This window comes from Tauraco erythrolophus, chromosome Z, assembly GCF_009769465.1.
Source record: "Tauraco erythrolophus isolate bTauEry1 chromosome Z, bTauEry1.pri, whole genome shotgun sequence".
Classification (NCBI taxonomy): domain Eukaryota; kingdom Metazoa; phylum Chordata; class Aves; order Musophagiformes; family Musophagidae; genus Tauraco; species Tauraco erythrolophus.
In genome coordinates this window covers 13,748,517-13,772,334 of record NC_141496.1, presented here as the reverse complement: position 1 = coordinate 13,772,334, position 23,818 = coordinate 13,748,517, and the positions used below count along the sequence as shown (strand labels likewise).

At 40.5% G+C, this 23,818-nt stretch overlaps 1 protein-coding gene across 1 annotated transcript in view; it reads left to right on the top strand.

The window, feature by feature from the left end:
* The window catches only part of NPR3 (natriuretic peptide receptor 3), a 44,641-nt gene extending 27,478 nt beyond the window's left edge, over positions 1 to 17,163 (top strand). The window contains exons 4-8 of the mRNA XM_086629417.1: positions 4,861 to 4,996; positions 8,835 to 8,929; positions 12,246 to 12,381; positions 14,055 to 14,142; positions 17,052 to 17,163. Of these exons, the coding sequence (XP_086485543.1) occupies positions 4,861 to 4,996; positions 8,835 to 8,929; positions 12,246 to 12,381; positions 14,055 to 14,142; positions 17,052 to 17,163 (567 nt within the window). The remainder of the gene's footprint in view (positions 1 to 4,860; positions 4,997 to 8,834; positions 8,930 to 12,245; positions 12,382 to 14,054; positions 14,143 to 17,051) is intronic.
* The last annotated feature ends 6,655 nt before the right edge of the window (positions 17,164 to 23,818 follow it).

Genomic DNA, 23,818 nt, shown 5'->3' with positions numbered 1-23,818 from the left:
TTACAACTGTTCAGAAGAAGACTTGTTACATTGAGATACATTAAACCAGCATGAGATAGTAGGAAAACATCTACCTGTACTGTAAGATGTGTTACTGTGCGGAAGATGTCCATAGTCGCGACGTAGGTGAACCAACTTGGCATGAGATTGGTTTGAAGTACATCATGGCATATATAGATTTGAAATATAGTTGATGTATTTGAATTTTGTTGCCATATTTTTACTGTGTCATGCTGTGGTTTTACAGTATAACACAGTATTGCTAAAATTCACGAAGGTTCATTCTCAGTATTTGTAGTCCTGAGGTTAGATGAGCTTCATGTGTTTATAGGATCAAACTTCCATACTTGATTGCTAAAAGTTTCGTCCCTGTGGACTGATCTGAAAGAGGGTGAAATATCAGTGGACTTTCAATGGGTGTTAGCTCACCTGAGCATCATGTCGAGTATGTAAATTGGTAAATTAGCGGCTGAGGGAGCTGGGACTGTTTAGTCTGGAGAAGAGGAGGCTCAGGGGCGACCTTATCACTCTCTACAATTACCTGAAAGGAAGTTGTAGGGAGATGGGGGTTGGTCTCTTCTCCTGTGTTATGAATGACAGGACAAGAGGGAATGGCCTGAAGTTATGCACCAGGGGAAATTCAGGTTAGATATCAGGAAGAATTTGTTTACAGAGAGGGTTGTGAGGTATTGGAACAGGCTGCCCAGGGAGGTGCTGGAGTCCCCATCCCTGGAGGTGTTTAAAAACCGTGTGGATTTGGTGTTGAGCAACATGGTTTAGGGACCTTGACAGTGCAGTGTGAATGGTTGGACTCGATGATTTTGAAGGTCTCTTCCAACCAGACGATTCTATGATTCTATAACATTTTTGCAAAAAGTCTGGATACACCTTATGCAATCCCCTGGTGTCCTTTCTGACTTTGGTTTTGACTGGGACTGTGGTTTGACAACTTGAAAATCACTGCAGATGTACTGGGAAGTAGATGCAGAGATCTAGTTTGGGGAATGTTAGCTGTTTGCTTTTGCAGAAGAGGAAAAGGGATGGTGATCCTCCCCACCTAGCACTGAGGTGGTGTGAATTGTAATTGCCATGATTCAGAGCTGGGCAGTTCCAGATGTAAGAGAATAACCTTGCTTAACAGTAAGTGGGCAGGATATGGAAAATTATGGGTCCTGCATAGCTGTAGCTTGGCTGTCTTCCACGTCAGTAGTATTTTGCGTTGCTGTATATGCTGTTAACACCTTGGTATATATGAATAGTGTGGTTACACTATAGCTGCTTGGGGAACTATAACTTTGAACTGTGTAAAGTTTATTCATGTGGTTTGTATGCAGAGGAGTTTTTTTTCTGATGGAAGGTGGGTAATTAGAGAAAGAAAGTATGAAGATAAAAGGCGCAAATGTATGTTTATCTCATCCAGCTGTGCAGTTAGCTTACCTGCTTTTTGGTTATATGGTACCATGAATAGGATGTGAAAGTAATGTGGAAGATATCTCAGCAGGGGGGTTTCCACATGTTTCTATTGCAGCCTCCAAAGATGTTCAGCAAACCTGGCAGCTTCTCTGCTGCCACTTGTGTTGCTGATGACGCACGTTGAGGGGTGGCTCTGCTGTGCGGTACAGGTCAGGGACAGCAGCGCTTTGGTAGATCTGACGTAAAAATTATGATCACAGCGTTTGGAGCTCAGCTTGCACCTGTAATTAGAAAAACAGCGTAAGTCAAAGTGGAAAATACTAACATCAAAAATTCTGCTTTTTATTGGAGCTCAACTAAAAGAGCTGTTAATTGCCTACAAGATTAGTGAATCTTTAATAGCTTTTTTCACTCGGTTTAGTTTTGTCCTGAGGGCTGTGTGATATTGAACCACACATTATTAATTACCATGAAGACCTTCAAGCGATCTGTGAAGACGTCTTCACATTTACTCTGGTTCCTGTTTGACACATTCATGGAACATTAATTTCTTCTAGCCCTTTTTAACCCTTTTCCTGCAGCAAAGGAAGGATGGGAGGATGGGGTGGTTTGTAAGCATTATTTATTATTATTCTCACATATTCTAAAATTCAAATGAACACAGACCAAAAAGCGTAAAAATTGTTGAGGAAAATTTGATGTCAGTCTGTTTATCACTTCTGATAGGACTGAATGTAGAACAGAAGCTATGTTAAAATAAAATAAAATAAGAATTAAAAAAATCCTTCGTTTCCACGAGGTACATGAGATACCATTAACAGACTTAATGTTGTCCAGAAAGAAAGTCTTGGGACTATATGGCTTGACATACTTTCTAATAAGTCAGGAGTGGTATTAAATGGAACAAATTTTGCACTCTTGTTACTCAGAGGATCTGTCTCTAAATGATCAAGCAAGACGACATGCAGAAAAACTGTATGCCCTTCACGGCATCCTCTATCCCCTTTCAAGAACTGGTGCTTGACCATTCTCCCAGAATAACGTGAAAAGTAGTCAGTGTGCCCAACATAGGGTTTGGCTGGGGGGTGTAGGTGCGTTCTCACATGCAAACAGTGAATATCACTCTTTCAAGAGAAGATTTGAAATGGCATAAATTGCCAGCAGTTTCACCTTCCTTGGTAACGTAAGATAAAATGGTTTGTGTGTGAGGAGCTGAGAGGTGGCAGAGATGATCTCCTGATGATTTTCTGATGTGATTTTTCATGTATAACGTTAGGGCTTTTGGCCAAGAGGCAAGGCAGGGGGCTACGGCAGTAACCTCCCAAACTGCCAAGTGGGATTTGACAGGGCTTAGCTGGCAAATCTGCAGTGTCTACAGGAGGGTTTTCAGGCATGGTGGCATGGGTAGATTTCAGATTGAGCAAATTAGCTGACAAAATGGATTTTGAAGGTTGCTGTGTTACGCTGAGGGGACTTTGCCATGGACAAAGGAAGTGACAAATAGCTTTCCTTGAAAAGGATACCAGCCACAAGCTGTAAATCAGCCAGCAGGGAGGTAAAGCAAAGAGAGACTCATTTCTCTCCTGAGAGAATGAGTGTCGCATCAAGAAAGCCCATGTTTGATCATCCACAGGCCACTTGGAATCTAACGCTGGCACATAAAGCAGTTGTCAAGCTTTGTGGTTTCTTGGTTTGGGGTTGTTTTTCAATTCTGAAAAATTAAACCTCCTGCTGGCAAAGCCTGTCCTAGTGTGCACTCTGTCCATCAGCTCTTGTTATTCCACCAAAAGCCTGACGTTCACCTCTTCTTTCATGCTTTCTCCTTAGGTCAAAATAGCTGCAGCTGCCTTTTAGTCTTGGCTGTCAGACTGAGCTGAGCTGTTCTGCATCTTCTGTAGCACTGTGGGCTCTTTCCCTAAGCTAGTGGAAGCATTTTCTTAATGAAACATAGATTAGAGTTATCTAAAAGTCCAATTTTAAATGTCAGAGCAATGTAAACTTTTGTATTATCCATAAATAGTTCCGAAATTCTCCTGACTGTTGGCAATCAAGAGTGAAGTCTTGCATGTAATTTCTTTACCAGGGGCTTGGTTAGCTCAGCTTAGTGAATCAACTAGGTAATAGTTTTTATCTATGGAGCAGCTATTTACTTAACTGGCCACATTTTTATCTTTTAACATTTTTAATGTCCAGCTAAAACTGTAAGAGTGAGAGTAGCACTTTCTTTACCAACATTTTATATTGTTTAGATTCATTGAAGTTGAAGGTAAGGTAACCTAAATGTTATTTCTATCCAGTAGAATATTTGTAGAGTTGGATTGTTCACTGGAAAAGGCAATAAGAGACCTCATAATGTGATATAATTGTTGATTACACCTTTGCTAGGATGTCAGAGGCTTTTCCATTGTAATGAAACTGTGAGTGAATGGGGACATCTTCTTTGCAACTGAAAAGATAATTCATTCTGAATTACCGTGCATCAATGCAGGGTGCATTGCGCTACTGAGGAGTGAGATGCTGCCTACAGAATAGGAATATCTGTGCTGCTCTAACCATGTGTGTCTGCGTCTGCCCAGGGGTCTCCACCTCAACTCAGCTCCTAAAATAATTATTGCATCATGACTGAAGCACACCAGTCTCCTGTGAACAAATCTGTAATGTTTCTGCAGCACTCTGCTTTTAAGTGTTGTTGTTAATCACAGTGATGTAGACCAAAAGCTGCAGGTTGCCTACATAGACTTGTGGGAGGCCAAGCTGGTTGGCAGCAGTCTTCTTTTTTATTAGGGTTAGAAAGCAGCATTTCATTTGTTTCATGTCACTTACTGAAAAATCTGTAAAAGACAGGAAACTGTTCTGGCAGTTCCAGAGAATGCATTACTATAGAGGGTAAGTAGTTTTCTCCGTTGCTCATTTGCTAGTGGAGAGATGCTCAGCTGAGAAGGGCCAGAAAAGGAAGTGGTAATCATTAAACAAGCAAATCCACCGGTTGCACTCTCCAAAAAAAATCATGACAGAACATACTTCCCAGTCCTAGGAGGTGCTAAGTCCTCTGTGCAGGGGGAAGAGGATGTACTTGATGCTGTGGGATGAAGGTGCTTAGAGCATCTCACATGGTCAGCTGCAGAATTTGTGCGTCTGGGCATGGGAACTGTGATCCACAAATTTCTCTCCTATCTGCAGAACTATTCAGACACAACATTGAAGTGTGATTTGAAAGTTCAGAATAGCAGATAGTGGTTAACTGTTTTTAAAAATGGGTCAAAAGTTGTCGTTTCCCCCTGGGTTTTTTTGAGACTCATTCCTTTGTGTTCCATCAGTTGAGAAAATGACCTCTAAATCAGTCATTTTGGTTAGTTTGGAGATTCTCTCTAGTTAACCTGTTCCATAGGGAAGAAAAGTTTTTAATGTGTCAATTGCCATTCCTTTTTTTTTCTGTTTTTTTTTTAGGTCAACATGTTTGTGGAAGGATTCCATGATGCTATTCTTCTTTATGCTCTAGCTTTACAGGAAGTCCTGAAGTTTGGTTTCAGTAAGAAAGATGGGGAAAAAATTGTTCAGCAAACACGGAACAGAACATATGAAGGTAAGAGTTAATATGGGATTCCAGCTTTCAGAGTCAAAAAAATTCAGGTCTTTTTTGTGTGCAGAGTAATGACCTGTGCCTATTCCACTCTTAAATGAGAGGAAAATAGCCATGTGAAATCACATACATCTTTAAGGCTGGCTCACATACCTCACCAGTCTGACTTTTTTTTGCACCAGCCTCTGAGGTCTTACTCCGCTTAAAAAACTCTTAACAATTTAATGACCCTCACTGATGCTGTAAAGAAACACCAATAATTTTCTCAGGCTCCTTTGTTTTTGAAAAGATTACAGCTGCTCGCTTTACTCCTGTGCATCTATTAGCTCTGAGACTGCCTCATTTTTTCCACTTGATTTTTTTATCTTAAAAGCCTGGGAATGGATAGAAGCAAGCAGATGCCGGGTGGTTTTTTTTTTTTCGTTTCTTGATGGGGCTCCTTTGGGCCCTAGAAGGATTTGCCCCCAGCCTCCTTTCAAGAGCTGTGCGTGTTATCCCAGAGGGAGTAGCTGAACAGCACTGTGTCTTTCTGTGCCTGATCCTGTAGGTTGCAATTCCACAGTGCAACTGTCACTTGTATGTCACCCTGCTGATGGAAAGCAATCTGAGTTCTTTGGCCAGGTAGGGATTGTAATAAAGAAACCAAGGATTATTGCATTCATCTGTCATCTTTTATAATATTCCCATCAATCTCTTCTAATACTCCCAATCTTTTGGTGTAGGATTGGCAAGGTTTCTTGTGGAAATGCCTAGGAGAAGGAAACATTTCCCCTAGATAAGAAGCGAATTATATTTGAATGTGTAAGAAAAACCTCAGTGGCCAGATTCTCTGCTTTAAGAACACACTGGACATAGCAGAGGAAGGCGAGAAAGACAGCAGCTCAGAATCTCTTTTCTCTTCTCAAATTGTGACCTGAACACAAGGCAAAAGGGTCCCCAGGGCAGCTTAAGGCAACACAGGGATTGCTTTAAATTACGCTGGTTGCAGTCATCCTGGAAGGAGTCCTGCACCAGCTGGAGGTTGTGCTTGATGTCCCACTACCTCCCTTAGCATCCATGGCTTCTCAAAACACACTATTTTAACAGAGATAATCTAGTGTCTAAGGATTTGCCTCACTATGTGGTTATCCTGTGTATGAACAGGTGCCTGAGCGCAGCCTGTGTGTGTTTTCTCTACTCCTGCTTCTCTGCCTCGGGAAGCCACCAGCTGATGTGCCCGCGCAAGTCTTAGAGTATCGTGTGCTCTGTGCAGGTTTTGTGGCTGATTCTGACATTTTTCTTGCAAAACCAGCCAGGAGGAAAAAACGTTCTCTTTCCCCACTTGAGAAAAACAGTTTGTTGTTGCTGGCTGACCCGCCACAGCTATTCTGAAAGCGTAGCTCTCAAGTTGAGCTGTGAGGGTGCACCTGAAATGGCCAAAATGCCATGTAAGTCCTATGCCATCTCCTCTCTGTGGAAGTACTTTGCTGGACATAATTTTCAAAGATAAAACTAATTTTGAAACAGGCCTCTAACTTGATGTCTTGCAAGCCAGTCCTTTTAGGAAAATGTCCCTTTATTGTGCCTGTAAACCTCTCTTTGAAGAGGATGCAACATCACAGACTATGGTCCATTCATACCTCCACCAGGCTCTACTGGAGGACTGAAGCTTTATAATTCACTTAAACTTTTGCAGCCCTCAATGATGAGAACTTCCAGTTTCACTAGTGACATTAATTCACCTGCTGACGTCTAGATATCTAATTGCCCGGGCACCTCATTTTACAGCATGCCCTGAATAGATGACCCATTGAAACGCTGAGATGTGGATGCTGTTTCCTGCAGCGTTCACAGTCTGCCAGCCGCAGCTGCCCAGGCAGCATCGTGTGCTTAGGAAAGGATAAGGCTGAGGTGATCAAAGGATTTCTTATTGCTTGGTTTGCTAAAGACACCTTGGTAGGACTGCAGGGCACGTTTTGTGGAGAATACTTTCTATTCATTGACATTTCCTCTCAAAGAGTAGTAAAATTTTCTGTGTGTGGGTATCTAATATAATAGAACAAAAAGAGTCTGATAAAATCATTCTGCCTTCATCTCAACTCAGTTGTTCATTCAGGTGGTTTCAAAATTTCCTAGATACGTTTCTTATGGAAAAACATTGCGGGAAATGTTGACATTTCAAACTCTTTGTTTTGATTCAGATGGAAAACTTAAAAATTACTCTTTCTTATTAAAAAAAAAATCCCATAGGAATTTTGAGTTTCTGCAAATTTTAGTATCTACTTGCAAAAATTGAGTTTTGACTTTCTTAGGCCTGGAAGGTGTCTGTTCCAATTAACGCCTCCTGTTAGATCGAGAATACAAGTTGCTGTGTAGGTGAGGACGTCACAGCTCTTTGTAGTGGTTTCTTCCAGTGCTTCCACAGCCAAGTGGTTTTTATTCCCATTCTGTTTTCCTGCAGTAATCAAATTGGCAATTGTTTGATTACTGTATTGTTATAACGAAACAGATGCTTGACAATAATCTTTTGATGACCACTATATGTTTTGAAAATCGCAGTAAGTTTAAATATTCCTGACATCACTAAAAGAGAACAGAGACAAGATAAATAGAGGTATGTTAATCTGTTGTATGTTTTCTATCATTAGGTGTGTTAAGGGGAATTTAAACTCTGGCTGAATATCTGACCTCTGCTCTTCTGATCTACCATCACTGAGAACCTGATTCTTTACTGGTGTAGGGGCTGGTCTAATCCTGTAGTTGGTGTAAAATGGACGTAAAACATGCCTGTTTGACTTGCACTGTAGTAAATGGCTACATTTGGTGTCAGGCAGTGGAGGATCACGTTTGAGAATATCTGAGGTGGTAAACCATGTCAGTGAAGTCTTACAATGTCTTCATCATGGTTTATTGGTATTGTTTGATGGATTTTGAGAGCCCGTTTGACCTACACCACAAGAAGTTGGAGCCATGCTTTTTGTACACAAGGGCATACATTGAAACAGATTCAGACTGAGTACAAGGAAGTGTTTATTCACCATGACAGTTGAAAAAAAATTGCCTCAGGGAGGTTGTGCAATTTCCGTCCTTGGAGGTTTTGATGACCAGATAAAACCCAGAGCATCCTCCTGCTCTGACCTCCTGACTGACCGTGCTCTGAGCAGGAGGTGGACTCAAGACCTCCTGAAGCCCCTTCAAACTTGAGTTATTCTATGAGTCTATGATTCTCAGTTTCCCTAAAGTTTCCTAGAACTTGTAAAGGAAGGAAGTGAACTGGGTGTCTCAAACTATAAAACGAACAGCACCATATTATGCAGTTAATCCTATGTAAATGAACGCAGGACTTGATGCGTATGTTGTGTGCATGGTGCCCCTTGTCCATGCCCCCTCCAGTGTCCCGTCAGATGGAAACAACACTGGACTGGCTGTATGGGTGCACCAACGCCGTCAGTCTGCAAGGGCCAGGGCTGTGCCCCTGCGTCCTCTGCAGCACATGAACTGGACTCTTCTTACTGAGGCAACGTTAGATATTTCAGGGTTAGGCTCTCTGTAAATAATTCACATTAAATATATTTGTGTTTTATTCTTGCATGCTGGCTTTTGGATTAGATTTTTCTCACGTATTCCACAAACAGTCTCACACATTTGATATTTAAAAAGGAGAAATGTTAAGAATTCAGGAATGCAGGCACCAAGATGAAATTACAATTTCTTTTGGAACGCCGACAAAAATGTTGGGAGACTGATGAGATTTCCTGTCATATCGGTCTATAAAAACCTGTCCACTGTTTTCTTGTTTTCCTTGGAAAGCCTCAGTATTTTAACTAATTAATTCTCTAATTCCTCACATGCCATTCTTTAGGCATTGCAGGGCAGGTGTCCATTGACGCCAATGGAGACAGATATGGGGATTTCTCTGTGATTGGAATGACGGACCCAGAGGCAGGCACACAGGAGGTAAGGAAACAAACACCATTACTGTTGGCCACTGATGAATTAGACAGTATAATGTAACACCGTATCATCTGTTTACTTCGTGGGCATCTCTTTATTTAATATACACATTAAAATGGTATTGCTTAATCTTATCAACCTGGAGACCAGATCCTTTCTGTAAAATAATTATCTTGAAGTAGTTATCCTAAACTTTTTTTAAACTTAGTTAACTTCTTTTCTTTAACAATACACCTTTCTTTGCAGGATGCTAGTCTTTAAAATTTAAAGGGTGAAACCCCACAAGCTAGCTAAGCACTGATAAATTTTTAATATGAGAAATTATTGTTTAAAATGAGCAATACCTTTTATTTGTTGGTAAGAAGAAAGATTAGTGTTACAGCAACAGGGATGCACAAGTTACCTGGATGTATAAACACAGTGAGTATTTTAATCTTACCCTGTGGTCAGCCACAGGCAGGAGGGCAGACCTTGCTTCGCCTTGTTTATGGGGCAGTAAGATCTGAATGCGTTGTTTTTGATGTTTAAGAGATGTTTTAAGAAGACGGCTCCATATACACCATACAGGTTATAGAATCATAGAGTCATAGAATGGTTAGGGTTGGAAGGGACTGTAAAGATCGTGTAGTTCCAACTCCCCTGCCATGGGCAGGGAAATCCTCCACTACACCAGGTTGCCCAAAGCCTCATCCAACCTGGCCTTGAACACCTTATCCTACTGGACGCAGCAGGAATGGAAGTCGCCAGACTGTGAAAAAAAGTCGATGAGAAATAGCACCAGCTGCATGTAGAGAGTAGCACGACTGGGTTGAGTTTATTAGTGCATACGTTGCCCTAACTCCAGCTGCAGCCTAAGGCTGCTGTTAGTTGCAAAGTCAGCATCAACTGAAGCTTTGCTGGCCTCCTCGATTACATCAACCTCAAACGTAAAGCAGCAGTGAATCTGATCTGGACTTTTCTAAGTGTGGATTTCAGTGCGATGAAGTTACATTGTTCTTGTCAGTGCTGTGGCAGAGACAAACTCAAGAGGCCTTTTTAAAAGCATGAGGATGTCTAGTGTGTTTTGGAATGTGAAAGTGACTGAAAAACTACAGCAGTAAACTGCAGATGCTCCCAGGGGTAGGAGTAATCATCATTAATTGAAGCTAGGAGTGCAAACTGGTTGGGATAGCTTTGGTTTGAACAACTTGTATCTTTTATGTTTGTTCAGTCCATTAGCTCTTTATCTCATTTATTAATTTAATCTCTTTTCCCCTCCCTTCCTTCCATTGCTCTTTTACTTGCAATTTAAGCTATCTTTTATTTCTTTGATGTTACATTTCTCCGTTTAACATGTTGCTCATTTTAATTTCCCTCTGCTTTATGATGCATATAAATACGCATGCAATTAATATATTTTACATGTAGTTATTACTTGTGTCTGCTACGTTCATTTCTACCCTGGTGCCTCACTCTAGAAACACTGATTCTCTGATGCCTTGTTTTATTCATTTTGCCAGTTTTTTCCGTGTCCTTACAAGAATGTTTCTCAGCTGAACTGAGCCAGATGAATGGGTGTTTGGGCAGAGCTGTTTTCCCAGGTCCATTCACAGAGCCTAAAGCTAGAAGAAAACATCAGATTGCCTAGTTTGACCTCTGCTGTATTACAGGCAGGCAGGTTTCTTACCCTTGTGTGGAGCCCTGAAGTTTACATGTGATTGAACTCAGGCTGTAACAGACGTTTGTTTTTCATTTGGCGGCACTGAAGAGCAAGCACTGCCTCGTTTGCTCCCTCGATATTTGTTCCACTGTTCAGCCACTCTTGCTCTTTTAAAATCTGCGTCTTCTGATCTGAATCTCTTTGGTCACTGCTTATAGCTATTTGTTCTTCTTAAGCATTTCTGCATGCTTTCATGTTTAGTAAGCCCTGCTGGTAGAGGACTCTGCCACTCCTGTTTGATAAATTAAACAATCTCTTAATGAATAGTCTGCTGCCTGCAAATGGTCTCTTGAGGCTTTTTTCCCCCTACTTTTTCTAATTTACTGAATTTGCCTTTATTTTTGAACAAATGTTTAAAAAAGTCTTTCTTCTAAGGATTTCTCTCCCAGTTGCAAAACTGGGAGAGAAATTAGCTCCTCTATTTAGTGTAAAATCTGCCTTTGTGTATCTAACCATGGCAAATGTTTTCTTTTAACTCTCCCTTCAAAATGAAATTTAGGTGAAAGATTCCAACAGGCGATCAGTGGCTTGAATTCTAAACCTAGTGTATTAATGTATGATTTGTATTCATGATAGGACAAATATGTCTTTTGATGTGCTTCTGTCATCACTTCTGACTACTTCAGTGTCATGATATTTGGCCTTTATTACTGTATATAGATTTTTTTTTGAGCGATTTTCAGATGAGTGACCTACTACTGTTAGCACAATTTAGTCCTGCAACTTTGCAGTAGAACCAACATATGTTATCTTGAATAAAGCCTGGATTTACTGTTGAGGACAGGACTGAAATTGTAAAGTATCTTGATGAATTGGTCTGAAAAAGTAGTCCATGCTACCAGAATAGTAAGCGTGAAAGGGCCTTTCTGTGTAAATATCAACAACGGCAGAAATAATGAGGTGCAGAATGACAGGATCTGTCGTAGTTCTTCAGAAGATTTGAAGATTTTAGCTGAATTAGATCAACTACCTCCAGATCCTTGCAAAATAAAAAAGTCCAGCCTAGAGTGCATCGCTGAGAAGCTTAGCATACAAGCTACTTGAAACGATACTTTCACTTAGCTGGGTGACAGTCCTGAGCACTCATCCCACTGTGGAGCAATTGAAGAAAGCTGGGGGAGAGCAGGAGGAATATACAGAGGGTTAAAAAAACTTGTGTGAAGTGGGTTTATATAGGAGAGAAGCCTTAGGGCAGACCAAATAAGAGCCTGTGAATATGGAAAGCAAAGTTTCAGAAAGGAAGAGTCTCCATGTCCACTGGCAATTCGATAAGTAGTGATGGATAATTGCAACAAGGGAGACGGAGGTTACATTTTAGGGAAAGGCACTGACAGTAACCATAGCTAAGTTCCAGAATAATTGTCTACTGGAGTTGTCAAGTCTCCACCTTCGGAGGCTTTTAAGAACAGGTTAGATAAAGATCTGTTAGGAGTGCTTTTGTTCAGCGATCCTGCCCTGGGGCAGGTCATGCACTACTTTACCTCCCACGGACCCCTTCAGCCCTGTTCCCTGTGATTCATCATCCTGCCGCAGGAGTCCAAGGGAGTGATGCCGCTCTCCTGTTTATTTTACTTCCCTAAGTTGATAGGAAAATTTTTCATTCCTTTCTTTTTTGCATAGGTGATCGGGGACTACTACGGAAAGCAGGGGCGTTTTGAAATTCGATCAAATGTGAAATATCCTTGGAATCACGGCAGGCTGCGACTAGATGAAAGCCGAGTTTCAGAGCATACAAACAATACACCGTGTAAATCATGTAAGTTTAGTGACTTAATGCTTCTGCCCAGGCCGTCAGAGAGAGGAATCTGTGTGGTGATGCAACATAATGGGCCATATTAAATTGCTTAGCACAGTTGTCCAACTGAGACATCATGACGACGTCTCTCTGCTGACTGTTTGGGAAGTTAAGGTCTGGCAGCCCTGGGTAGTATGTGGTCTGAATCACTTCCCTGAACTTAAAACATGACAGTAATGATGATGCACAGCCACAGGGCCCTGGAGGCTTTAGGACTTTCCAGGGGCTAAAGGTAAAATCTCTTTTAGCCAGAAAGAATGATATAACTGAAACCTCAAACAGAGTAATCATGTTGATAATTAGTAGCTGGGGAGACCAGTGCTGATGGAAGCAGTATTCTCCCAGTGCAGGATGATTTTCAATGCTATGAGAAGTCACTCATGAAAATAATGACTATGATAAATGAAGAGGAGGGAGCAGTTTAACTTCCTTAGTATTTCTCTGTTCCTTTCTACAAACCCAGGTGGGCATGGAAAAAAGAACAGGCTGCACACACATGTTCTTCAGCTGCCCTGCGCTTTGCAGAGTGACAAACCCTACTTGGGCTCCTCTGCAGCCACTGTGTCCCAGCGCTGCCTCTGTTGAGATCTGGAGCAAGGCAAAGCTCATATGGCTTTAACTTGAAACAGCACAGGTTCAGTAGAAAAAAAAACCAACATTAAGGAGCTGTTGGATAATCATACAGTCATGTTAATAAACCTGGGTGATAGAGGGTTATGATGCTAAACCAGGTGAAATTAGTTTGTTTCTGTTAGAATGACTTGGGGCATATTCAGTGCTGATTCTTATTATGTGCCACATAATCCCAGTCTGTGTTATAGAATCATAGAATCATAGAATGGTTAGGGTTGGAAGGGACGTTAAAGATCATCTAGTTTCAGCCCCCCTGCCATGGGCAGAGAAATCCTCCACTACACCAGGTTGCCCAAAGCCTCATCCAACCTGGCCTTGAACGCTTCCAGGGATGGGGCATCCACAACTTCTCTGGGCAACCTGTTCCAGTGCCTCACCACCCTCAATGTAAAAAATTTCTTCCTTATATCTAATCTAAATCTCCCCTCTTTTGGTTTAAATCCATTGCCCCTTGTCCAATCACTACATGCCCTTGTAAAAAGTCCCTCTCCAGCTTTCCTGTAGGCCCCCTTTAAGTACTGGAAGGCTGCTATGAGATCACTCTGGAGCCTTCTCTTCTCCAGGCTGAACAGCCCCAACTCTCTCAGCCTGTCTTCATAGCAGAGGTGCTCCAGCCCTCAAATCATCTTCGTGGCCCTTCTCCTGACCCGCTCCAGTAGCTCCATGTCCTTCTTATGTTGGGGACTCCAGAGCTGAATGATTCAGATTATGATTCAGACCAAGCTATCCAGACCAGTTTCTTAACAACATTCCTGTGTATCACATCTCTAGAATTGTGTCTTCGTCTGACACTGATCTTGGGGCTTGTTTAACTCCAAGTAAAGCAAGGACAGAAAATAAACATACAGACACTGGAGGTTCCCATGGAGTCCTGAACTCTGAAAAGCTTTAGTTATTATCTGATGTTGGTCACTTATTTCCTAGTTGTGTGTATTTTCCAATATGTGAATGCAAATAGTTCTCAATATGAACCCTGATTGTTTATTTTTCCCCTTTTCAAGCAGGTGGTCTAGGAGAATCAGCAGTTACAGGAATAGTTGTGGGTGCCTTGCTCGGAGCAGGATTGCTAATGGCTTTTTACTTTTTCAGGTTAGTCCAATTCACTGAAAGTTTTGTAAACTCTTTACTCGTCATCCAAGCCTCTGAGCTCCTGGCAGCACATCCTTGATGGGAGACAGAGAGTTGCCTAATAATCGGTGGTAACATTTCCACCAAAGACAGTGAACACACTTTGATTGTCCTTTTGTGTATAATACAAATCATTTTACTGACTCAGGGCCTCATCCTATAACCACCTGCATAGCTGAGTGATTTTACTTATGGAAGTAATTCCAGTGAGTTCCAGTCATTCACAGTTGCTCTAATAAAGTGGTCTGGCCTTGAAAGCCTTCTTTGTTTGGTACACCTCACCAGCACAATTGTGCAGACAGTGATCTTGCAAGAGATTTATATCACTTGCCTGATACCATTGCTTAGTTTTTGAGTTTTGAGTGGAATTGTACTGGAAGCTGGAAAGAGATTTCTGTTTTGGTATAAGAGCATTTGGGTTTCAAAGCTGTGCATTTAACTTAATAAGCTGAGGTCAGTGCAGGGTGATCAGTGTTTTATTCCTTTTTAAGTAAAATAATTCTAACACTGATGGTCAGCAAATCTAAAGTTTTAAGAGTTGATCTGACACTGACAGAATAAATTAGTTATACATGTTCAGCATCTTATGTATACTATAATTTATCATGTTATGGTATAGAAGAGAAAAGGCAGACAGGAGACTAGAATTAACCTCTGCATATAAGAATCAAATAATTTTATCCAATAAAATCTGTTTATAAAAAAATGTTAACAAAATGAAACTGCTTCAATTTACCACCACACTTCAGGGTTTCAAAAGATCCTAGAACTAACATTATTCATCAAGTACCTACAACTGAAATTCTGCAAAATAATGGTATCCTTGCATGTGTTTGGTGCTTATATAGTATGTTGTTTGCGTTTGAGACAACATAAGTCAGCTGAAACTGATTAAAGACTGTCTTTAAAAGAAAAAAAATAAAACAGAAACGAAATCTGTCTTTACGGTGTATGATGTCAGAGGTTCTTTAGATCTTTTAGACGTTCTCAGTCTGAGATGATAATTTTTAGGTGTGTTTTTTTAGCATTGCTGATATTGGGAGGGAATTGTTATGAGAGGACAAGAAAAGAGGCAAAAAACTTATCCTGAGCTGGTATAAAACTACACAAAGCGTCATTGTAGGAACAGAACTTAAACTTCTAGTCATCTAACACAAAGATTTGGATTGGAAATCCGTGTGAGCAGGGGCAAATGCCTGTAAAAGGACATGTACACACCTGAGCTCAACACTGTCTTTGTATTTATGGTCAGAGGGGAGAAATTAACGCTTTTTTGGGTGTGGTTCATGTCATCCTCATGTCAAAGCTAAACCAGGTCAGGAGAATGCCTCTTAAAAATGCCTGTTTCTCTCCATTGACTGAAGGAAGCCATGGGTACTCCGTCAGGTAGATCTGTATGTTGGAGGTTAGATCTAAAGACACGAGTGATGTTCACCCTTGAGATCTGATTGCACTCACTCAGAGCAGGAGTAGGGACAGCTCTCTAATTCCACCATTAGAATAAAGACATGAAACATAAGATATCGGGATGTATGAGTCAGATTTTCAGAAAATGCAGGTCTAGGAATTGTGTGCCTGAAAGTAATTTGTATCTGCAGCTTCTGTACCTTTCAAACTGTATGTGTACCTTTTGATTACATGTCATTTGGATCTGTAATTACCACAAACACAGTTTTCAGTGTGCATGCAAACCATTAAAAGATCTGGGTAAGCAGTTCTAGTATGTAGCTTTGAAAGGAGTTAAAGAGCTACATTTCTAAAACGTGGACCTGTTCTTGTGCATGAGCTACTACTGCACATGCTCTGACCTGTGGAAGGATCTGACTTGAAAATACATAAATCAAGTAAAAAACCTAGGTTTTTCAAGTTATTTTGGAATCTACTGATACACAAATGTGTAGGGAATGTTTTCAGGACTTGTAGGTTCCCACTTTATATTCAGCTATGTTACCCAAATTAAAACCTTGTTGTTTTGAAAATCATTCTTCCACTGCTACATGTCTAGCTCTGACTCCTGCTACATATGCAAATAGAGCAGAGCTTTCCTGGGCATATAAGCTTCTTGTCATGCGTCTGCACAGGCAGTACAGTATGCATATGGGGTTGGACTAATGCCCTTCTGAAAAATTGGTCCAGAAACTTAGTAGAAGCATAAATGCGTAAAATATAAATGTGAATCTTCTTACGATTTTCTGGGGAGATTTGGGTACTAAAGGGGAAACTGAAAGGCAGTCAGAAGGCTTGTTTGACGTATAAAGTAACATAACAGAATTCTTCAAAAGGCCCTAGAGGAAGACACACAGGAAAAAACGTGTCTGATGCATGAGCAATTGTATTTACTTCTTATCTATCCTCTACATCCCTCTTGTTAATTTGTCATACTGCCTCCTCTGACCTTACAAACAGTAGCTTTCTCAGAGGGAGATGGGAGGATTACTTAGTTAATCCATAGTTTCAGTGAGAAACTCAAGTGAATAAAGAGTCAGATCTGTTGTTTGAACTCTGCAGAAAGCACCCCCCCATATACTGGAAGGAAATTTGGCTTTGATCAATATAAAGCAGTGATGTGACACAGTTCACATGACACTTCACAAAAGCTTGCTAATCACTTAGATCAGAATTTTCAAAGAAGCAAAGGTCTGTGTCTTGGTGCTTTGAGACTGCTATGTAGAAATTAATAGGCATTCTTGAGCCTGGGTAAAATGTTTCGAGGCAAACTACTTTAATCTTTGACCAGGGTTTCACATTCTGCCACATTTCATTTTTCAACTGACATCCAGCTGTCCCCTACAGGCATTCTTTATAAGGCAAGTCCTGTTATCCTATAGCTAGAGAAGGATTTCTCACTCTGTTCCTCTCTTTTCATGCAGAAAGAAATACAGAATAACTATTGAGAGACGAACTCGACAGGAGGACTGCAACATGGGGAAACATCGGCAGTTACGTGAAGACTCCATTAGATCTCATTTTTCTGCTGCATAAAGAAGAAGAAAAGGAATCCCATTATTTCTGGGGAAAAAAAGCATTAGGGAAAAGGACACAACCAAAGACATCAGTGTAAAAAGAAGAGGCTCTTGAAGAACTCACTCTTTTAAGCAGTAATTTTGTCTTAATTTCTTTCAGAAGCTCAGGAATGATTTGCTAATTGCATTATGCCGCATGGCCTTTCATCTCATGAAAAAAGAAAATGATGCAGTTTGATGCTATAGGATGTACTTAATACGTAAAGACAGTATTTCTTAAGGCATATAGTAAGGGCAGCAGATCTGAGTTTAGTTGCCTCATTCTATTCCCTTTTTTTTGTTTTTTAAGCTCCTACCACCTCCTTCCTTAACTGCATCTCACCCATGGGTATCTAATATGGTTTCATAAGCACCGGTGCTAGTTTGCTGTCAAAAGGAAAAGGGTTCGTTTTGAGTATGATCCTGCATCACTAAATCATTGCCGTTGATTACAGGGGATACAAGATTGGCATATGGAGTTTAGTTCTGGGAGAGGAACTGGCACTTGGTTGTAATTAACTCTACTGGGTTGTAATTAACTCCATGAGAAAGTCAGGCAGGTGGAAACACATGCAAGCCATTCTTGATTGTAGTATCACCATCAAAAGCACTAATTCTCCCTCTCAGATGTTGGGAGTTAGGAAAAACTCCAGTGAAGGATGAGGAGTTTCGCTGGTTTGAAATAATGAGAGAGAAGACTATCTGGCCTCCAGAGAGGGCTGGCTAATTCCTCAGTCTTACATGTGTTTTATTGTGCTCTTTTCTCTCCACTGCCATGACTCTTCAGAGAGGCAAATATAGTCCATGTAGAGCCTACTCCTGTTCCCAGTGAAGTCAATGGTGAAATCCCATTAACTTCAGTGAGCACAGGACTGCATCCAAAATTGTAAATATGAAAGTGTTTGTATAGCTGACGCAATTCAAAAGGGGATCTTTTTTGTGTAAAAATGACATTCCATGCTACCATTTTATTTTTAGGATATTTTTTATCTTGTATTTTTCTATTAAAGTATCTATTTTTGCTTTGGTAGGATTAGAAATTAAGGGAGAGAATGTTTTGAAGACGTATTTTTTATGATAGGAGTAACATGCAGGGAAAGTCGGCAGCTGTAAGTACATTTTAGAACCTGTATTTAGGGGAGGAGAAGTGACTTTATGGATAGTAACAGACTTTTTGCCCCACTTTCTTCTCCAGGCATGCACAACATTCAGATAGTTATTTAAACAATATAAATGCAGTTATTGAATTCTCTGCGTGATGATGGCCCTGATCCTGAAAATAATGAGCTTTTCACATGTTAAATAGTCCTGCATGAGTCAGTGAGACAAACTATTCATGTGTGTACAACTAAACACGCAAGGATTTACCTTCAGGAATCAGGGCAGTAAAGCACTACTTAAGGGCTGATTTCAATCCTGCTGCCATCAGTATCCCTGGGGCTTTTGCCATTGACTTTACCAGGAGCAAAACTGAATCTGTGATGAATTAGCTACTGACAGGTTATTTTATACTAGACAAAGGAGAGCTCTGTGCTTTCTAGTCAACGAGTGGAAATGAACAGTATATATTGTAAATGTGAAGAAGACCCATAACAATATTGTCTGTGGGAAAACCCAGCTATGACTATGGTTCTAGTGGGTGAAATCTTTTGGTTTATCCTGTTATGATTTCATAAGAAGAACTTTCCAGTCTCAACAGTCATAGTCAGACTTGAAAGTTAGTCTCAAAACTGTCACTGAAGCCTGTGTTCTACAAAACTTCTAGACCCTGAGAAGCCAGAGTGCCCATTTAGAGAAAATGTTTTGGAGTAGCTGGAGAGCAAAAGCAGGCTCTGTCTTCTTTCTGCTGCCTTTTATTTGTTGATAGGGAAACACCCAGTGGATTATTTTCTTGGATTTTTTTTTTATGTTGCACTTTATGCAGGGGTTCATCACCTGTCCTTGTGAAATATCATCCAATGTCTCGGACAGCCAGAGGACAGGGCTTCTTGACTGTCAGGGCAGCACCAGTATAGATGGTGGATGTAGACCTGGTAGATTTGGTGTCTTTAGGTCTCACTGTAACAGCTGTTGTTGATGTGGTAGATTTCCACCATCGTGTTTTGCACTCTAGGCCTGTATGACTTCTGCAAAGGTGCCTTACCCAAAGTAACCATGGGCACCAGAGAAGAAAGTAGTCTAGAGCAGCATTCATATTCCTGTGGTGGTGGAGTTGGGAATAAAAAAAGGACTTCCTGATTAGTTTGGGGATTTTTTTTTCAAGCAGTGGAGTTTGTCTAGACCCTGGGCATGCTTAAGGTTTGGGTTTTTAAAAATAATTTCCAAAGGAGTTTTGATCTACTTCTTGTTTTGAAAATATGTGTTTCAGTATTTTTACTTTCTTTTATCCATTCAACTACTTTCCCATAGAAAAATGGGAGGAAAATTTTTGAATATGTGGAGAAAAAAGTGTATGATTTGAAGCATAAACTTTTTTCAAAATGATGTTTGTTATGACTTGCCTTGCAGTGTGAACTAGTATTCAAGCAGTCTCTAGTTAGGGAGCAAGACAGTAGTGTAGATCTGTGTTTTTCCTGTGCCATGCTCAGTCAGGTCATACCAGAAGATCTGAACCAGGAAGATCTATCTGGGACGAAAAATTGTTAAGACAGCATTTTTATTGCATCATCTTACTATAAGTAAACATTTTATAAGTGAAAGGTCACCTTTTAATTAAAAAAGTAATAATTCTGACCCCCAGTATAAACCTTATATAAGGTTTTTAGTCATGACGTCGGGAAGTGTTTTTATGAGATGTCTGTTTGTGGGATGCTGATGGAGTCCTAGCCACAACTTTACATCCCAGCACCTCGCAAGAAAGGTGAACCTTTCTTGCACACTAGAATATTTTTGATCAATGGTCTTTAATCTTTATAAATTGGTGCACACCTACCTGTGCATTTTTCCCATGTGAGTGTGGAGATCATTTCAGACATTTCACATAAGTAGATTCCTGCATAGCATAAATAAACTTGCTCTTCTTAGCTGCCTTTCACAGGCCTCTTGGTAATAGTTCCCAGGTCTTCTGTGGACCATAGATCAAAAACTGCATAGAGTTTAGATTATTCAGCAGAGAGATTCTTTACCAGCTAATGCACTTTTCCTTTCTGGTTCATCTGCATTAGCTCAATGCCACAATGTTTAGGCTTCAAACTCTGTAAGGGAATGTCTAATCAAAATAATAATAATTGATTCTCAAAAGGGTTTTCAAACCCTACATTTTTGGCTTCAACAAATTGCCCATATTACAAACATAACTCTGTATTTCAGAGCCTTGACACAAGGAAGGCCTTGACTCAGCTCAGCACTTCAGAACACACTTAAAATATGCTCAACTTCAGCTTCTAAGTGCTTTGCTCACTTAAGACCAAAGGGTATGATCATGGCCATGGCCAAACCAAAGGGAATCTTGCTGTGTGCTTGAATCAAACAAAGGCTGACCCCATAGGCTGTATGCTTATTGGTAAATCTTACAGTTGTGCCTGTTAAGTTGGAATTGAACCAGTGGCTTTATACCTTTTGTTTGTCAAAGTTTTTAAATTACCAAATATTGGTCAGCTTAATAGCTGATTCACCTCAAAATCCTCTTCCTGAGGGTTCTATGGACAAATTACCTGACTTCCACCCTCTTACCTTCAAAACGTAAACTCCCACTGCAAGTTGACAGAGATGAAGCAAAACTTTTGATAGTACCTGTAGTTAGTATGCTGAGACCTACAACTTTGGAGTCAGATGCCTAGATGCTTTTTTCTGGGCCTTTGGTAGTTCTGGAAGTTTTGTTTATGGACAGTTTGTGTGTCGTGAGTTGCCTGTGACTACCACCATCACCAGTTAATTACCAGTTTCTCCTGTGTTGTGCTTCACTGATGAAAAAAACGCAGCTAAGTTCCAAGAACAACTTTTCTGCAAAAACTTTGGATTGAGGGTACTGTGCACCTTGCAAGATTATGGTAAGAATTCAGTTTATTAGAGAGTTGTATTCATCCACTTCTGAAAATAAATTTTGTTGCTTTATTTCAAATTTGGTTTTGAGAAATGCGTTATTGCATTATTGAAAGTATTTTGCTGGTTTTTAATGGAGAATTATTAAGGTGTAGCTAATCCTTTGAAAACGTTTGTGCTGGACAAAATAAGCGTGTGCTCCCTGACAACATGTTTTACTGGGAGGCTGATCTCTGTGTAATTTTTTGGCGTGGAGATGCAATCACACTCTTATTGAGCTGACCAAAATATTTCTCATTGATTCAGTGGAAGTAAACTTAGGCCCTCAGTGAAGTGTCTTCAGGCTTGAAACTCAGCATCTTGAAGCAGTTCAGAGTGAATTTCTCAGCTTTGCAGTAGAACAGGCTGCATCAGCCTTAGCTGACCTTGGCTCCAGTGTGATTTTCACCTCATGAATGCCATAATGCTCCTGGAAAGCCAAGAATAGACATCAAAGACAGGAAGCTAATAGTCTTGGTCATAAATTTCTTTGGCAATTCAGTCCACCTTTTCCGGAGCTCAAGACAGTTCCACATCCTTCACTACCCTCCTCTGTGCTTCACAGTAGCCATGTAACTGTTCTGTTTCTTTAAATAAAGCAGCTGAGGTTGTTTTTCCTCATTTTCTCCCAGGATATAGTGAATACTCTTGAACTCCCGTTTTTTTTCATGTTCTTTTTTCTAGCTTCAGAAGTACTTTGAAAAGAGACAGCCATTTTCCGTCATTTAGTCAGAAATGCTCCCTCTTCACTGAGAGGTGGCTTTTAGTAATTTCAGCTGTTGCTTGTTGCCACCATGCTGCTCAGCTACTGGCACACCTCACATCGGTCCATGGCCACACTGGCTGTTATCAGAGACCTGGACCCAGAATTGTCTGGTGTTGCCTGTCTTTTTTAGCAAAGCATGGTTGAAAAATCAGATTGACCAAAAACCTTGTGATGCTGCTCCTTTCCTTTTAAAAACATCAAGGCTGGCACTGTAAATCGTGATTATAGAAGCAGTCCCATTAAAGCTAAAATGATTACGGGACTCACAGAAAATGCAGTAGTCCAAGCATGGTGAGATGATGTCAGGTGATGTCAGCCACTCGTTTATTTTTTTTTTTTTTCCCTAGTAGTTGTTGCTCTAAAATGACATCAAATCTAGTGACCACTGTCTCCAAAGCAGGGCATATGGGAACAGAAATGTAAGTTTCTAACGGTACCTTACCTTACCTTTTCTGTTGGTCAGGAACATGCCCTAGTAACTTGTCTCACAACAACAAACAATGAAGGGGCAAATTTCAGCATAGTGCATGTTCTGTAGGAGGCTGTTTTAGCCCTTTTTAGAAACAAAGAAATACAAAAGTTACTTTTTGGAATATATTTTTAAGAACATACTAGAAAAAAGTTTCACCTTCAGCTGTGTTGTGTGTGTCCCTCTCCTCTTCTCCCCTTGCTTTCTTGCTGTTGAAAGCACAGAAAGATTGATGTGTGCGTGCAGCCTTTCAAGTGGAAGAATGGAAGCATTTGCACTGTGCATATCCCTGCTTAGAGGCAGAAATGAATTCAGATGGCTTGAGGCCTGTATTTTTTCCATTCTCAGATACCTTTTAACATTTGAGCTCTGAGACTGCTGGAAAATGATTGTTGAAATTAAAACAAATAGCTGTTTGTGAGAAACCTCAGACCTGGCTGTGTACAGGGGTCAGCAAGCTGTGCGGCAGACTTTGATAGTGTCTTTTCTCTTCTAGAGAATGACAGGAAGCCTGAGCACTGTGGTTTGCCCCAGTGTGGCCTTAAGTCTGGCTTAAATGCACCTCTCCCTTCTCTCACCCATAGAGGAAGAAAGGATGAAGGTTTACGTTGGTGGTTTTGTGAGCTTACTGCTGGTTCTGATTGAGAAGATAATGCTGCCGTGGCTTTGAGACTTTCTTGGGCTAGTGTTTAATTACGTCCAGTGTATCATTACGTAGGCTGTTTTATTATGCTATTACTTCTTCCAGAATTTACTTTTCAGAATCACTCCTAACTGACATACACCAAATTTACAGCATACAAAACTAGCTTTCGAAAGGAGAGGCTTAGACTTCATTCAAAATCTCTCACTTACCACTAAGTTAATATTCTGCATTAAAAGGCAAAATACTCTAAATAACCTGACACTATTAAAGTTTGTGTGTTAAGCTGTAGTACTTCAGAAATCTTATGTGGATTCATTGGTGTTAAATCTCTGAAAGGTTAAAATCCACTCTGTGTGAACTGTTGCTTGGTGTTTCTGTCATGGGAATGTTTCTAGAGGACACTTGAGCAAGCAAAGAAAATATACCAAAAAGGATATTTAAAGAAATAATATTGTTTTAATGGTTTCTTTTGTAATCTCAACTGGTATGCACAAGGAACACACAATTTCCCCCCCCCCCCAGCAATGAACAGAGATTTTGCTAATGTTATACTAAACTGTCAACAGACATAATGAGCACAGCTATGTTGGTCTATGCTTAGTAAGGATCTTGACTTCTCTTTCTCTGTGAACTGCATGTGCAGTGTGACAGAGGACTGCACCACCACTGAAAAGCCAATACCACGGTTACTAATCAGTGGTCGTTTATCTTGGTGCTGTGTGAGATGCTAAATA